The sequence below is a fragment of the Globicephala melas genome, chromosome 3 (assembly GCF_963455315.2).
Source record: "Globicephala melas chromosome 3, mGloMel1.2, whole genome shotgun sequence".
Classification (NCBI taxonomy): Eukaryota; Metazoa; Chordata; class Mammalia; order Artiodactyla; family Delphinidae; genus Globicephala; species Globicephala melas.
The window spans coordinates 165,332,422-165,348,732 of record NC_083316.1 but is presented as its reverse complement, the minus strand read 5'-3'; the positions used below and the strand labels follow the sequence as shown (position 1 = coordinate 165,348,732).

General features: G+C 48.5%; 1 protein-coding gene across 2 annotated transcripts in view; it reads right to left on the bottom strand.

The window, feature by feature from the left end:
• The window catches only part of ELAVL1 (ELAV like RNA binding protein 1), a 38,593-nt gene extending 22,284 nt beyond the window's left edge, over positions 1–16,309 (bottom strand). For both annotated transcript variants that reach the window (XM_030879552.2, XM_060297220.1), the window contains exons 1-2: positions 16,183–16,309; positions 1,745–1,934 (exon numbers count right to left, since the gene is read on the bottom strand). In XM_030879552.2, coding sequence (XP_030735412.1) covers positions 1,745–1,916 — 172 coding nt within the window. In that variant the 5' untranslated portion in view covers positions 1,917–1,934; positions 16,183–16,309. The remainder of the gene's footprint in view (positions 1–1,744; positions 1,935–16,182) is intronic.
• Positions 16,310–16,311: the final 2 nt, after the last annotated feature.

Genomic DNA, 16,311 nt, shown 5'->3' with positions numbered 1-16,311 from the left:
TAAGTTTTCCATAAAGTCAAGTTCATTCAGTTTAAAGAACTGCTAGCAAGATGCAGAGCTGAAATGCCAACCCAGGCCCACCCACTCCACAACTCCCGGTGCATTACACTCAACTTTGCCCAGAGAGCAGAAAAGGACTATTTCTGTACTGAAATAATTTCCAAATTACACTTTTGCTGCTTTCGCTGGTTCTCAAAACCAGTTCTCTCCGGACTGATCTTGCCAAATCTAGGTGTTCCTATTAACATAGCTCACATTCCTTTGAAAACCACAACAAGCCAAGAGACAAAGAAGTCAGGAATATCAACAGGACTGAAAATTCCCTTCCACCAGAACATAAAAGGAAAAAGGAAAGACTCAGTAGCAGCACAGGAGAATTTCAAACCCCTCTGAACAAGGACTCTCTTATTCAGGATGGTCTCCTGGAACTGGAGAGAGAGTGTGGCTTCTAGAACATTCCAACACTTCAATTTTGTGTATTATCTAAAGATCCTATTTTGAAGACATTTATTACATTGCAGACTCTCAGAATTGGAAGGGTCCTTAAAGGACTTTTGCGTTCAAAGTCCCGTTCTGATGAACCAACTCCCTGTACAGTAGTCAGCCAGCCTCTACAGGAGTCATCTCGGGTACAGGCATCTTCACGTTACTGGCAAAGGCTGAAAGTCGATGAAGCAGGATGATGAGTACATGGGGTTCAATAATATTACTCTACTTTAATGTAAATTGAAATACAATAAAATATTAGGTTTCTATAATAAATACGGCTTTTGACTTTGAAATTATTTTTCAGTGTAGGGAATCCTGGTCCCACAAGCCAGAGTGGCAGCCAGAGCCCTCCTGAGAGGACCGGCCATTCCTCAGCCCAGTTATGCAGAGAGGAGGAAGAAGAGGAGGAGGGGGGAAGAGGGGAAGAGAGAGAGGAGGAGGCTCCCTAAAACGTTCCTCCCTGGGGAGGAAAGAAAGGAAGAAGTGCTTCGGAGCACCTGGTCTCCCCATGTTTTTCTCCAGAGCCCCTGAAACCACGCTCTCAGAACAGAGGCCTCTCTGTAGGGAGGGCCTTACCAGGCACCGGGCCTTGTGCAATCTCTTAGGCAGCTGGCAGCATCAGGATGTAGGCGCCACCATCCCCACTTCATGGATGAGGACACTGAGACAGGGTGGGAGGGTGGGGCTCTGAGCCAGCCTGCCAACCCCACAGCCTGCCCATGACCCGCTGCCCTGCTCCAGCCGCCCTGAGAGTGCAACCTCAGTTTCAGACGTTAAGTTGATAGCACAACAGCAGACAGTCAGGGTGGCCCAAACCTAACGAAGGACAGCCCACAGGGGACTCAGTGTTCTGCTGCGGGCCTGACCTTGTATGTGAGCCTGGGAAGAGAGGGTGGACCTGCCTGGGCCTGCCCCGGGCAGGGCGCTGGCCAGAGTCCCTTCCACACGTGGCACCATGCCCCTTCCAGCTCTCAGACTGTCCCTGTTCTCCTGTCTTCTCATTTTCCCTCCCCTCCCACCGTCGTGTTTTGTATATACTCTCCATCTTATGATGGATTTTTCTCTTTGGGGAACCTATGTCCAATCTTACACTTGGGTGGGGGCAAAACAGAGTTGAGATAAAAATGAAACTTCACAGCTATCATTTCAAGGCTATGGCTCTTCCTGGCTGAGGAGCACTGCAGGGCAAAGAAGACAGTGCTTAGCAGGACGGCCACACGTACCCCCTTTACAAAAACGGCTCTTGTTTCTTTACCTGCTACTTTATCCCGAATAAGTTTTGCAGATTCAACTTCACCAATACTGCTGAACAAACTTCGTAACTCATCCTGGGTCATGTTCTGAGGGAGGTAGTTGACAATCAAATTTGTTCTCCCAATATCATCCCTGCAGTCTTCAGCCATGTGGTCTTCATAACCATTAGACATTGTATTTTTTTTTTAAATCTGCAGGGGGCAAAAAAAAAGGGAAGTAAATTCCAAATGTTCATAATGCAGGATATTAAGGCAACGCTCGCGACTGTGTTGCATTTAGACATTTTTCTTTTCAACACTAGAAGTTCAACTTATGTCCACACAAAAACCTTCATGTGGATGTTTATAGCAGCTTTATTGATAACTGCCCCCAAACTGGAAGCAGCCAAGATGCCCTTCAGTAGGTGAATGGAGAAACACAGGCCAGTTGTCTGGTACATGCACACAATGGAGTGTTATTCAGTGCCAAAAAGAAAGGAGCTAGGAAGCCACAAAGGCATGGGGGAACCTTACATGCACACTGCTGAGTGAAAGAAGAGCTTGAAAGGCTACACACTAGAGGGTCTCAGTTATACGACATTGTGGAAAAGGCAAAACTAGAGAGACAGCAAAAAGATTAGTAGTTGCCAGGAGTTGCGGGGAGGGAGGATGAATAGGCAGAGCACAGGGGGTTTTACAGGGCAGTGACACTATTCTGTATGAGGGTGTAATGGTGGATACACGTCATTATACATTTGTCCAACCCCACAGAACATAACATGAAGAGTAGACTCTAAGGCAAACCCTGGGCTTTAGCTAGCATGCAATAACAACGGCTCATCAATTACAACAAAATACCACACAAAGGCAAGATTTAATAATAGGGGAAACTTTGTGTTGGAGGAGGGGTTTATGGAAACTCACTCTGGACTTCCTTCGCAATCTTTCTGTAAACCTAAAACTGCTCTAAAAATAATGTCTACTGAAACAAAAACAAAACAAGCCCAAGTCCAACCATTTCCACTTACCAAGAGGGCTTTAAAGAAACAAACCTACAAACAATTCCAGCACCACAATTCAAGCCTCTGGGAAAAGTGGGTTGTCTTGAGAACGTTCCAAAGATCTCTGATTGCTTTCTCTCATCTCCACATGCACTACTGATGCAGCTGTACATGGAGGAGCCTGCGAGGTGCACCTGAGCACCCCACCCAGACACGCTGTCTGTACTCTAGCAGGCAGGCAATGGTCCTCTGTGCCCCTTTATTCCCAAGACAGAGCAACTGAGCCAAGAAAGAGGTTAAGATGTCTCTTCCTGTTATAGGAGCTTGGTCTCCAAAGCTGGCAGGCTCTGGAATACCTTTAGCCACCTGCACAAATCTTTACTTTCAGTGACAAATACCAGAGCACAGTGATGGCTTCGGACTAGAGTCAGCTCAAGACCACTCTTCTGGAAGCACCACTCACTCTGGGTTTTGCTCACAGGCACTGCTTTGCGGCTGCCTCGTCCAAGATGTCCTGTGTCTCTGCCTCTAAAGAAATAGGCACCCCGTGGGGCTGAAATGTCATCACTGAGAAAAAGGCCCTGCTGCCCATCAGTCGGGGTAGGTTACAGGGGAGCAGCCCACTCCTTTCTCCAGATTCCTACTGCCTAGTTCTGATTTTATGCTTCAAAACCCAGTGCCCAGGGCTTCCCGGGTGGCGCAGTGGTTGAGAATCCGCCTGTCAATGCAGGCAACACAGGTTCAAGCCCTGGTCCGGGAAGATTCCACATGCCGCAGAGCAATGAAGCCCAGTGCGCCACAACTACGGAGCCTGCGCTCTAGAGTCTGTGAGCCACAACTACTGAAGCCCGGACGCCTAGAGCCCATGCTCCACAACAAGAGAAGCTACCGCAATGAGAAGCCTGTGCACTGCAACAGAGTAGCCCCCCGCTCGCCGCAACTAGAGAAAGCCCATGCACAGCAACGAAGACCTAGAGCAGCCAAAAAACCCCAGAAAACAACAACCCAGTGCCCAGTGTCAGGAGCATTTAGCCTCCTCTAAAAATAGCCTTGCCAGCGGTTATATAGAAACCTGAACACATCTCCTGCACAGGATTTCCCACCTGCCCCGAATCAAGAAGCAGAGAGGAATCGGGTCTGGTTCCCTGTTTCCTGGTGGAGACATTCAGGTCTTCTCTACCTTCCTACCCTCTCACTTGCTTCAGACCATACACAATATGCAAAATTAGTCCAGTCTCCCAGAATTTCTTTTATTTATTTGAAAATGTTCTATGCTTCCTGCTCTTTATAAAATATTTCAGCATCAAGAGCCATAAAAGGAAAGATTGGAAACTTAGACTTCATAAGGTTAAAAACTTTTGGAGGGCAAACGCATCACACACAGACAAGCAGCAGACTGGGAGAAAATGCCTGCTGCCTATCATCTTATTCAGAGCTGTGGGTCTCACACTGGGTGATTCTGCCCGCCTCCCCACCCCCCAGCCCCTGGGACAGGGGGCAGTGTCTGGAGACACTGCTGGCTATCAGGACTGGGGGGTGGTGCTGGGCCACTAGCATCTAGTGGGTAGAGGCCAGAGATGCTGTTAAATACTCCATAAAGCACAGGACAGGACAGGACAGCCCCAACCAAGAATGATCTAATCCAAAGTGTCAGTACTGCTGAGGTTGAGAAAAGTTGATTTGGGGCATCTGCAAATTAAAAAGAAAAAACCCACGTATCACTAGCAGAGAAGTGGACAAAATACATGAGCTGCAACTAATAGATGCTGGCAATTCATAGAGCTAATAAGCCATGAAAAGAAGCTCAAGTTCACAAACAATGAGGAAAATGCAAAATAAAAAGAGATGCTACTTTGCGTCAGTCAGATGGAATACAATCCAGGATGGATAAAACCCAGTGTAAGTAAGGATAAGGAGGAAAAAACACCCTTATACACCATCGATATGAGTGTGACATGGTACAACCTTTTGGAAGGATAACATGGCCGGTCCTATCAAAATGTTTAATGTGAATGCTACCCTCTGACTCAGAGCTGTAGGAAACTGCTCTACAGAAATAATCATACATATGCAGGAAAACATGTGCGAGGAACACACCGACCCCATGGCTGGTAAAGTGCTGGACACAATCTAAGTATGTTATTAGTGGGGGATGGTTCAATAAATAACAATTTTCAGTAGAAAGCATGGCATTAACGGGTTTAATAAGGAAAAACTCCACAAATCTATTAAACCTTCTGTGGCCATGAGACTAAGATAAATCATTAGCTCAAAAACAAACAAACAAAAACATCTGTTGAAGCCTGAACCAAAGTACAAGGGTTAACTCTGAAGAATTCTAATGCACACTGAAGTTTGCTCAAAATGTGACTCAAATGTTTTTCTTCCTCCTTCCTCTTTTTTTCCTTTATCCCCCTCTCTCTTCACTCTTGTTCTGAGTTAGGCATCCACTCTTCTGCCTTTTCCCTCACCCTGCTTTCATGGAAGATAAACTGGGCAGTAATTACCCCATTCTCGTTATCCAGAGTGGGGTGTCCTCTATGCCTGGTAAAAAGTTAGCTTCCTAAAACAGTGGTTGGCAAACCATGGCCTGCAGGCCAAATTTTTTCAGTCCACCTCCTGTTTTCATAAATAAAGTTTTATTAGCACACAGCTACTCCCAGTTGTTTATGAATTGTCTATGGCAGCTTTTGCACTCCAGTGACAGAGCTGAGTAGTTGTGACAGAGACCATATGGTTCACAAAGCTGAAAATATTTACCATCTGGCTCTTTACAGAAAAAGTGTGCCGACCTTTGTTCTAAAATGTAAATAACAGAAAAATTTCTTGGAGAAAATCTTTGCGACACCAGGTGAGGCAAAGAGTTCTTAGATACCATGCCAGAAGCCAAATTCATTTAAAATAAATTGACAAACTGGATACCATCAAAATTTAAAACTTCTGCTCTTGCAAATGACACTGCTAGGAAAACTATAACCCACAGACTGGAAGAAAATATTCAAATCACATATCTGAAAAAGGACTTGTATCCAGAACATATTTTTTTAAAAAACCTTTGAAACTTAACAATAAGAAAAAAACAACCCGATTTTAAAATGGCAAAAGATGTAAACAGATACTGAGCCAAAGAAGATATACGGATGGCAAATAAACACATGAAAAGTTTCTCAACATTATCAGTTATTAGCAAAAAGCAAAGTAAAACCACATCAAGGGAATTCCCTGGTGCTCTAGTGGTTAGGACTCCACACTTTCATTGCCGAGGGACGGGTTCAATCCCTGGTCAGCGAACTAAGATTCTGCAAGCCGTGCAGTGTTGCCAACAAACAAACAAACGAACCACATCGAAATACCACTACCCGTCTAGGAGGCCTAAAACCAAACAAAACAAGCAAGCAAGCAAACAATGACGACAAAACAGACAATATCAAGTTCTGGTGAGGATGTGGAGAAACTAGAACTTTCATGTACTGCTGGTGGAAATTGTAAAAACGTTACAGCAGGGCTTCCCTGGTGGCGCGGTGGTTGAGAGTCCGCCTGCCGATGCAGGGGACACAGGTTCGTGCCCCGGTCCAGGAGGATCCCACATGCCGCGGAGTGGCTGGGCCCGTGAGCCATGGCCGCTGAGCCTGCGCGTCCGGAGCCTGTGCTCCGCAACGGGAGTGGCCACAACAGTGAGAGGCCCGCGTACCGCAAAAAAAAGAAAAAAAAAAGGAAAAAAAATGCATAAAGCTGCTATAAACGGTATCGCATAGGTTTTTATATGAACAAAACTATTTCTTGTACGTGAGGACTAGGCAAAGGTTGCTGGGTCACATGGTAAGAGTATATTTAGGCATAAGAAAGTGCCAGTCTGTTTCCCACAGTGGCTGTAACGTTTCGTTTTTTGTTTTTTGCGGTACGCCGGCCTCTCACTGTTGTGGCCTCTCCCTGTTGTGGCCTCTCCCGTTGCAGAGCACAGGTTCCGTACGCGCAGGCTCAGCGGCCATGGCTCACGGGCCCAGCCGCTCCGCGGCATGCGGGATCCTCCCGGACCGGGGCACGAACCGGTGTCCCCTGCATCGGCAGGCGGACTCTCAACCACTGCGCCACCAGGGAAGCACTATGCATTTTTTTAACACTCGGTTTTTATTATTTATTTATTCTTTTTCATAGTCTTTTCCATTATGGTTTATTACGGGATATTGAATATAGTTCCCTGTGCTATACAGTAGGACCTTGTTTATCCATTCTCTAATAATAGTTCGCATCTGCTAGTTCAAAACTCCCACTCCATCCCTCCCCTCCTGCTTGGCAACCACAGTCTGTTCTCTATGTCTGTACGTCTGTTTCTGTTTTGTAGATAGGTTCATTTGTGCCATATTTTAAAATTTTTATTTACTTATTTGTTTTTGGCTGCACTGGGTCTTCACTGCTGCGCACGGTCTTTCTCTAGTTGTGGCGAGCGGGGGCTACTCTTCATCACAGTGCGCGGTCTTCTCATTGCGGTGGCTTCTCTTGTTGCGGAGCACGGGCTCTAGGTTTCAGTAGTTTGGCACGTGGGCTTCATAGTTGTGGCTCGAGGGCTCTACAGTGCAGGCTCAGTAGTTGTGGCGCACAGGCTTAGCCACATGTGGGATCTTCCCGTACCAGGGCTCGAACCCATGTCCTCTGCATTGGCAGGCGGATTCTTAACCACTGTGCCACCAGGGAAGTCCCCATGCCGTACTTTAGATTCCACATATAAGTGATATCATATGATATTTGTCTTGCTCTTTCTGACTTACTTCATTTAGTATGATAATCTCTAGGTCCATCCATGTAGCTGCAAAGACATTATTTCATTCTTTTTTATGGCTTAGTAGTATTCCATTGTATATATGTACCACATCTTCTTTATCCATTCATCTGTCAATGGACGTTTAGGTTGTTTCCATGTCTTGTCTATTGTAAATAGTGCTGCTATGAACATAGGGGTGCATGTCCCTTTTTGAATTAGAGTTTTGTCTGGATATATGCCCAGGAGTGGGATTGCTGGATCATATGGTAACTCTGTTTTTAGGTTTTCTGAGGAACCTCCATACTGTTCTCCAAAGTGGCTGTACCCATTTACATTCCCACCAATAGTGTAGGAGGGTTCCTTTTTTCACCACACCCTCTCCAGCATTTATTATGTGTAGAGTTTTTAAAATATATATATATATATTTAAGTTAATTAATTTATGGCTGCATTGGGTCTTTGTTGCTGCACGCAGGCTTTCTCTAGTTGCAGTGAGTGGAGGCTACTCTTCGCTGCGGTGCATGGGCTTCTCATTGCGGTGGCTTCTCCTGTTGTGGAGCACAGCTCTAGGCACGCGGGCTTCAGTAGTTGTGGCTCACAGGCTCTAGCACGCAGGCTCAGTAGTTGTGGCGCACGGGCTTAGTTGCTCCGCGGCATGTGGGATCTTCCCGGACCAGGCCTCGAACCTGTGTCCCCAGCATTGGCAGGTGGATTCTTAACCACTGCACCACCAGGGAAGTCCTATGTATAGAGTTTTTGATGATGGCCATTCTGAGTAGTGTGAGGTGGTACCTCATTGTAGTTTTGATTTGCATTTCTCTAATAATTAGCGATGTTGAGCATCTTTTCATATGCCTATTGCCCACCTGTATGTCTTCTCTGGAGAAATGTCTACTTAGGTCTTCTGCCCATGTTTCGATTGAGTTGTTTCTTTGTTATTGAGTTGTATGAGCTGTTTGTATATTTTGGAAAGTAAGCCCTTGTCGGTAGCATTGTTTATAAACATTCTCTCCCAGTCTGTAGGTTGTCTTTTTCATTTTGTTTATGGTTTCCTTTGCTGTGCAAAAGCTTATAAGTTTGACTAGGTCTCACTTGTTTATTTTTGCTTTTATTTCTATTGCCTTGGGAGACTGACCTAAGAAAACATTGGTACAATTTATGTCAGAGAATGTTTTGCCTATGTTCTCTTCTAGGAGTTTTATGGTGCCATGTCTAATATTTACGTCTTTATTTATTTTTGTGTATGGTGTGAGGTGGTGTCTTAACTTCTTTGATTTACACGCAGAGCAGCTTTCTCCATAATCACCAAAAACTGCAACAACCCAAATGTCCCTCAAACCTTCAGTGGATAAACTATAGTACACCATACAATGGAATACTACTCAGCAATACAAAGGTACTACTATTCACGCAATTTGTATGAATCTCAAATACATTTTGCTCAATGAAACAAACCAGACTCAAGGCTACTGCATGATTCCATTCTGGAAAAGGCAAAATCACAGGGATAGATCAGTGGTTGCTGGGCGCAGGGAGCAGGGGAAGGGTTGACACGGGGAGCATGAGGAAATAGTTTTGTTTCCCGGGCAATAAAATTTTCCAATATCACGATCATGGTGGTGGTCACTCATTTATCAAAACTCAACTCTACACCAAAAACTGGATTAAAAAATAAATTTTAAAAGATTTAAAAAGTGAAGCTTCTGCACGACTGCCCTGCTCCTCGGCATGCTGACTCCTCATGACTGACGGGCCCAGCCAAGGCTGAGCAGCCCCCTGCGGGCCCCATTCTTGGTCAACTGGCAACAATGAAGAACCCAAACACCAAGAGCACAGTTTCTCGGTGCTTCAGTGCCACCCTGCCATCCAGGCCCCTTCCCCTGACCTTTCCAAACCTGCATATCTGATACAGGGCCAAACAAGCTCTGTTCCCACAAGTACCAACTACAACCTGGCCTTGGCATCTGCCTGACAATCAATGACTCCCAGTCATGGCCACCTCTGGCCACCTCTCACTCAGCGTGTCTCTCTCCGCGTGGCTGTCCTGTAGACTCCTCCAGGTTGTCGCACTCAGCCCCATCAAGCTAGCCCCTCCCCCGGCTCTCCCTGTCAGTGGGGTCACCACCTGCTGTGGCTCAGAGGTTACATGACTTTGCTCAGGGGCAGTCATCACACTGTTAATCAGTGGCAGGGCCAGGCCTTGAGCTATGGCTACAGAGCAGTCTTTCAAGGATGAAACACCAGGCCCTTTGCGATGGCCCCTGCTTGTCCCCCTTCTCCCCTCACTTGAGCTCCCCCAGCACGCCGCAGACCTTCATCTTCCTGTGCCTTTGTTACGGCTGCTCCCTTGGCAGGGACTGCCCGCCGTCTCCACCACCTCCTCACTTGTCTTTAAAGAGTCTCCCAGGACGCTTGGTTGCTCTAGTTCTCAGTGCTCGTATACCACTGGCGTGAACCTTTATTATTGCATGAATCACTCCAACTCGTAATTAGTTGCTTTTCACCCACAGCACTGGTGAAAGCCTTGAGGCCCAAGGCTTCAAGGCCAAGGGTCCCCAGGTAAACCCAAGGTACCTGGCAAAATGTAGGTGCATCATGCAGGCACACACAGGAGGGGGGAACAGATACAGGGTCTCAGACTCACCTGGGAATCATGTGTATTTGGTGCATTCTTTTACATTAAAGAAGGGTGGTTGGAAATTGTACTGACAGTCTATTAATACACTTAGTATCTTACTTTTTTAGAATCATCCCATCCCATCCCAACCCACAGAATCAAAGTCAATTGCAGGGAGCAAAAGGGAAACTTAGTTTAGCAAAGCAATTCCTGCTGATTCGGAAATGTTTCTGGTAACAGATATACCATGCAGAAGTCCTTTTAGGATGATCTCTGAGGGTTTTCAGCCCTACTGCACTATTTTAAGCGATCCTGGTTGTCTGTGTGACTTCAGAGATGTTGTTCACATCAGTAGTATACCTACTATGTATATAAGGAACAGATACAATATCTATGTACGTGTACATGTGTATGTATATATATAAATATAAACGACGTAAAAACATGCGTAGATGGTACCTATGTAAAGGAGCAAGACCGGATTCCATCAGGCACCCCTGAGAATCTGTCTCATTTTATAGTCACAGAGCAGGCTTTCTAAACTACTTGGGCCAGAACAAAACTAGAACAGTCAAATATAACCTCAGGCTCAACCCTGACACTTCACACATCCTACGACAGGGCTTGGACTCAATTGTTTCTGCAGTCCTTTCCAGATGTATAGTCCTGAGTTCTTCAAGGTTAAAGTCTTAGGAATGCAAGGTCACCCAAGAAACGCTGTGGTGCCAGAAAGAAACTGAAGGCACCACCTGACCCAATTATAAGTGCTACGCAAGGTGAGGGCTCTTTTAGGTTGACTTGATCCACGTTTCCTTACTCGTCCCTTCCCACCGCCCACAGAGGGGAAAGATGCCCAGTGGGCAGCTCATCTAAGTCACAGCAACTCCACGCCTGCCAGCCTGAGAAGCCCAGGGGAGGGGCAGAGCAGGTGCCCATCGGTGCAGCCCAGTGTCTGGCCCAGTCAAAGTGCCCCATGGGTCCCAAGGGGACCTGATCAGACCCAGAGCGCTGCTAGGAGTCCTGGCTTCTTTCTGGCTGGTCAAGGGCCCTCCAGGGCTCTCACAGGGAACTGCAAAGCAACATGGCACAGCGGGAAAAACTCACGGGCTTTGACAGACCTGAGTTCCAACACTAACCCTACGGCTAATCATCCGAACCACTGTGGGGACGTCACTTCCTTTCCCTGAGCTTCCGTTTCCTTGCCTGCAAACTGGGGTGTTACCCACTGCTCTGCAGCTCTCAACACACTTCCCGACACTTGGTGAGCGCCCACTTCACCACTCACCTCAGGTTTACTAAGGAACACTTTGACCCTTTCCCCTTGGGACCCTGGAACCGATCCACACCTTTGAGGCCATTTCTAATGGGCCTGGGTTCCACGGAAGCCACATGCGGTTCTACCAGCCTGGGCCCACGAGCGCAGCGCCCCATGGAACGTGTAAGATCTCGCGGGTAGTCCTGCTCAATCACTCACCAGTCGCACACGCAACCTTGGACGAATCAGCGGGCCTCCTTATCTGTTCACCAAAGATATGAACCTTATTCAAGTCTTGTCCCCCTACTCTTACTTTATCAACAAAATCAAGGTGAGCGCGTGTCTCCCTGCCCTCCCCACCTCCAGCTGCAAACACCTTCATCTCCTCTCCGCCTGTCCTCGCCCCCCTCTTCAAACCTCCTCCTCCCCCGAATTACTTCATTTGGTGGCACATGCACGCACTTGTCCCCCAGGCCACCTCTGTCCATCCCCCAAACCTAAGTAAGCACCAAGTTCTGCCAGTTTTACATCTGAGATGTCTCACTCTCCCTCCATCTCACTGCCATCATCCTTGTTCAGGTCACTGTCACCTCTTGCCTAGACTGACTCCTAACTGGTCTCCCCGCCACACGATTATTTCGAACCGAGAGTCATTTGGTCTTCTCCCTCCAGATCACTCCTGTTCCTTCTGTCTCCCCATTTCTGTTCGTGGTGACATCAGTCTTGCCACTGGGTTGCTCTGGACTGTTCCCTCTCCTGTAAATCTTTCCTCTGGCATGAATGCCTGTCTGATGGGTAGCTGGATCCAGTCACTTCTGAGCTCCTTTCTAACTCTTCCTTCGCCCAGCACACATGGAGTGCGACCACGTGCCAGCACGAGCAAGGCAGTGTGTGTATAAGATAAAGAAGCAATCCCAGTCCCAACCCTCAAATTCAGGCCAGTACCAGACCAGCTCAGTACCGCAAAAGCCTTTGACTGGTCTGTCCATCCTAACCTCTCACTCAGAAAAGCGATCTTCTGAGCTCACCTCTTGACTGTGCCCAGAAACCCTCTACCACCTGACCATGGCATACGTTTCTAGATTTATCTCCAAGTCCACCTTCTTGACCCTCTGCCTGCCCAAACTGGTCCCCTCAGGCTTCCGGACCTGTTTGCACTCGCCTCGTTTCTTACTCACTCGGGCTGCTGGCCGCACCTGGAAACTGTTGCCTACGCCTCTCTGGTCACAGCGACCAGTTTGGACACCGGCTCTTTCATCAAGAACAAAACCCAAGCAACGGACAATCATTTCTTTCAATAGTCTCGATGCTGTCACCACTCACGGCTTCCTCTTTTCATTACTTTAATCTCACACATCTATGTCTTTTCTCACCAATTCAGGGTGTAAATTCCTCAAGGAGGCAATTTCTTCCACTTCTCCCCGTTCCCCACAACAATGAGCAAGCGGTAAGGTTACATGGGCTCAGTCTATAAAACTGTGCTCACTGACTTGGCCAGTACACGCGAGGCCCTGGGTCACGTGAGGATGGACAGTGATCATATGAGCGAGTCCCGTCAACACATATGGACACAGACAGTACCTTCTGCCACCTTCCCACTTCCTGTCTGTATATCCACGTACGCGCACCCTACTCGAGTGATGCGCTGTTTTGTCCACGTCTACATTCTAAACTGCTCCTTCTCCAGCCTTCTGTTTCTCTTAGTGACCGTATCCATCTGCCAGGCACTCAGGCAGGGACCCAGAATCATCCACCCATGTTTTTCTCTAGCTCACGTCCCACAGCTAAACACCCACTGAGCCCTGTGTCCTTTACCCCCTAACCGTGTCTCAAACCCACCCCCTCTCTCTCCCGACTACAGCCCTGGGTCATATTAGCAACTTTTCTGCTTTATGGGAAAGTAATCACCTCCTCAATGGTTTGCCAGCCTTCAGCAATATCCCCCTCCAGCGTGCAGAACTGACCCCTTCACTGTGGACTGAAACTGCCCAACAGACACCCTTGGCCTGGCCTACAGGCCAACAGCCAAGCCCTCTGCACACCAGCTGTGCGAGTCCTCTTGCCGCCCCTCACTTCACCTTTCTTACCTCTGAGATACCAGACCCCATGTGGTTCCCTGAACAAACCTAGATGTTCCCACCTCCGTGCCTTTGCGGATGCTGTCCCAATCTCCTGCCAAGCCCTTCCCCCACAGTCTTGGCCTGGCTAACCCCTCCCCTCACGCTTCACCTCCTCTGGGAAGCATTCTGTGGTCCCCTTTGCCCACCAAGGCTAGGTTAACAGTTTTTGTGCTTCCATCAGCCAGCGCATAACAATCACCACACTCAACAGAGTGGGCTAAAACGATCTATGCACACATCGCAATCACCAGTGCCTCCCCAGAGCCTAGCACAGGACCTGGGACACAGTAGCGGAGCGGAGAGAGTTGGTTAAAGGCGGGAAGCAAGACTGACTTCCCTTCCCTAGGCTGGTTTCCTCTGGTCTTCCCCTGACCCAAAATCTCAGGTCGGCCTCGCTGCTTCACTACTGCCACCTAGGGGTGAAAGGAGGTAACTGCACCTCTTTCACCATTCAGCATTTAATTTGATTCCATTGAATGAGATGGGAACACAGGCGAGGTAACAGTTGACTCCAGCGTGGGTAGAGAAAGAGTGGCAGTCAGGGGAGGCTTCAAATGGTGAGTGAGCTCTGACCTGGGCCACACAGCATGAGAAAGAGATCTCTAGGTGGAGGAAAACGGCATTCCAGGCAATGGGGGCAAAAGGCAGAGGGTGTCAGAGTTTAGGGCCTATGTGCAGGTGAACTCAGAAAGGAGGGGAGCGTTAGAAAGTGCAAGACCTGGGACCCCAAACTTTAGCTTTTAAGCCACCTAAAGAGGTTAAAAAATTAATTTTTTTTCCACCCAAAGACTCTTAATTGCGAGTAACATAACCAGATCTGCATTTAAAAAAGACAGCTCTTGCTGGAGTGTGGAAAGATTATAGAGATGGGAGGCAGGAGTGAGAGAGGCAAAAGCAAGGCATCAGGAAGATGGTATTTTCATAATTCTCCTCTCATTTTCCACTTGCTGCCCCATGACCTCAGATTGAACACATCCAACCTGAAACTCCGCCTCCTCAAAACCAAGTGCTTCAACATAAACGTGATTTATTTCCACATTTTGAGATGTTCTTATATATTGGCTTCTTCATAGGCCATGAAGTCGCAGAATTTTATAACAGATCCCACCACAGAGCTTTGCACACTGAAAATGCTCAATGACAATTGAATGGAATGTCTCTCGGGGGTCCCCCAGACCCTGGGATTATAAGAACAGTAAACCCCAGTAGTTAAGAGTAAGGACTCTGAGTCAGAGGGCCTGAGTTCAAATCCTGCCATCAGCCACTTTCCTGTGTGAGACTGGTCTCATTAAGTGACCCATCGAAACCTCAGTTTCTTTGTTCCTAAAATGGAAATTACAACACACAGCACCTACCTCAAGGGCTGGAGATAAACATCTGTGAGTAGAAAGCACACAGTAAATCCCCACTAAATATTACTGTCGACTACTTATAACATTATAAATTCAGTGTCTACCAGGCACAGGTCACGCACGATGCAAGGCGCTTCCCACACCCTTAAATCTGCAGGGCAATATTCTAATCCATCCCATTTTACAGATAAGAAAACTAAGGCTCCCACAGTTGAGTTTGTTCAACGTCTCGGGAGCACTGGATTCCAAGGCATCAGAGATGGGGCTAGGGGACCTTTTAGTGGAAGATCATTTAGTCCAGTGGTGGTTCTCACACGTGTGAGTGTGTATGTGTGTGATACTCTGGGCAATGTCTGCAGATATTTTTGATCTTCACAACTGGGGAATGAGGACACTGCTGGCGTCTAGTGAGTAGAGGCCAGGGATGATACCCAACATCCTACAACACACAGAACAGCTCCCCCCACCCCAAACCAAGAATGATCAGACCCAAAATGTCAGTAGTGCCAAGGCTGAGAAACCCTTCTCTAGTGAATCCTCCTCCCCATCGTCCCACTTCTGGAGCATTGGCTATCCGGATCCCCCATGAATACTTTCAGTAAGGGGGGGTGTGTGCTCTATTCCTCCAGGGGCAGCACCTGCAGAAGTCCTTACCCACCTGCCCTACACACGGCAGGTATTAGAACCCATTTTAATAAGCCTAGCAGCAAAGGACGCCGGAAAAGGAAGAGCATCCATACCCTATTGTTCAATTGCGTGCAGTTTGTGTTTTCAACACACACACACACACACACTTTACAAATCCAAACGTCCCACGCCCCAAAAATTGTTTGTTAGAGATGGCGTTCAAAAAAAATTATTTTTTTCTAGGACTCTCATACATACTGAAGGGTTTGCACACTTCTAGGAGGACCTCAGATCGGCCGCGGTCCTCTGACAACGACCACAAAAGAATGTGTAGGATTTCCCGGGGGAGCGAGCCCGTGGGCCGTGACCTCTGCGCGCGGAAGACGCCCACCCCACTCCCTCGCCTCTGGCTTCGCTCTCCCGCCCCCGGATACCCGGCCTGCAAGGCTACTCGGGCCCGGCCTCGGAACCCGGCCGCCAGGCGCGTGCCCACGCCGTGCCCCCCTATCCCGGCCCTCCCGGCGGCCGAGGAATCCGGCCCGGGGTCTGTCGCCGGCGCCCACACCGGCCGGCCCCAGCCCGCTCGCCGAGGCCCGCGCGCGTCCCCTCCTGGCCCGGCGCGGCCTGGGCCTCCACCGGTGCAGGCCCGCGAGCGCCCGCGGCCCGGCCAGGCGAGATCAGGCCTGCCGCGGCCTACCCCGTCGGGCACCGCCAAAGGCCCCCGCCTCACCTGGAAGTGGGCGGGCGGGCCCGGGTCTGCTCCGGGGCGGGCGGGCGGCGGCGACGCGGCGCTAACGGCTCCGCTCGGCCTCGGTAGCGGTGGCGGCGGCGGCGGCGGCGGCGGCGACGGCGACGGCAG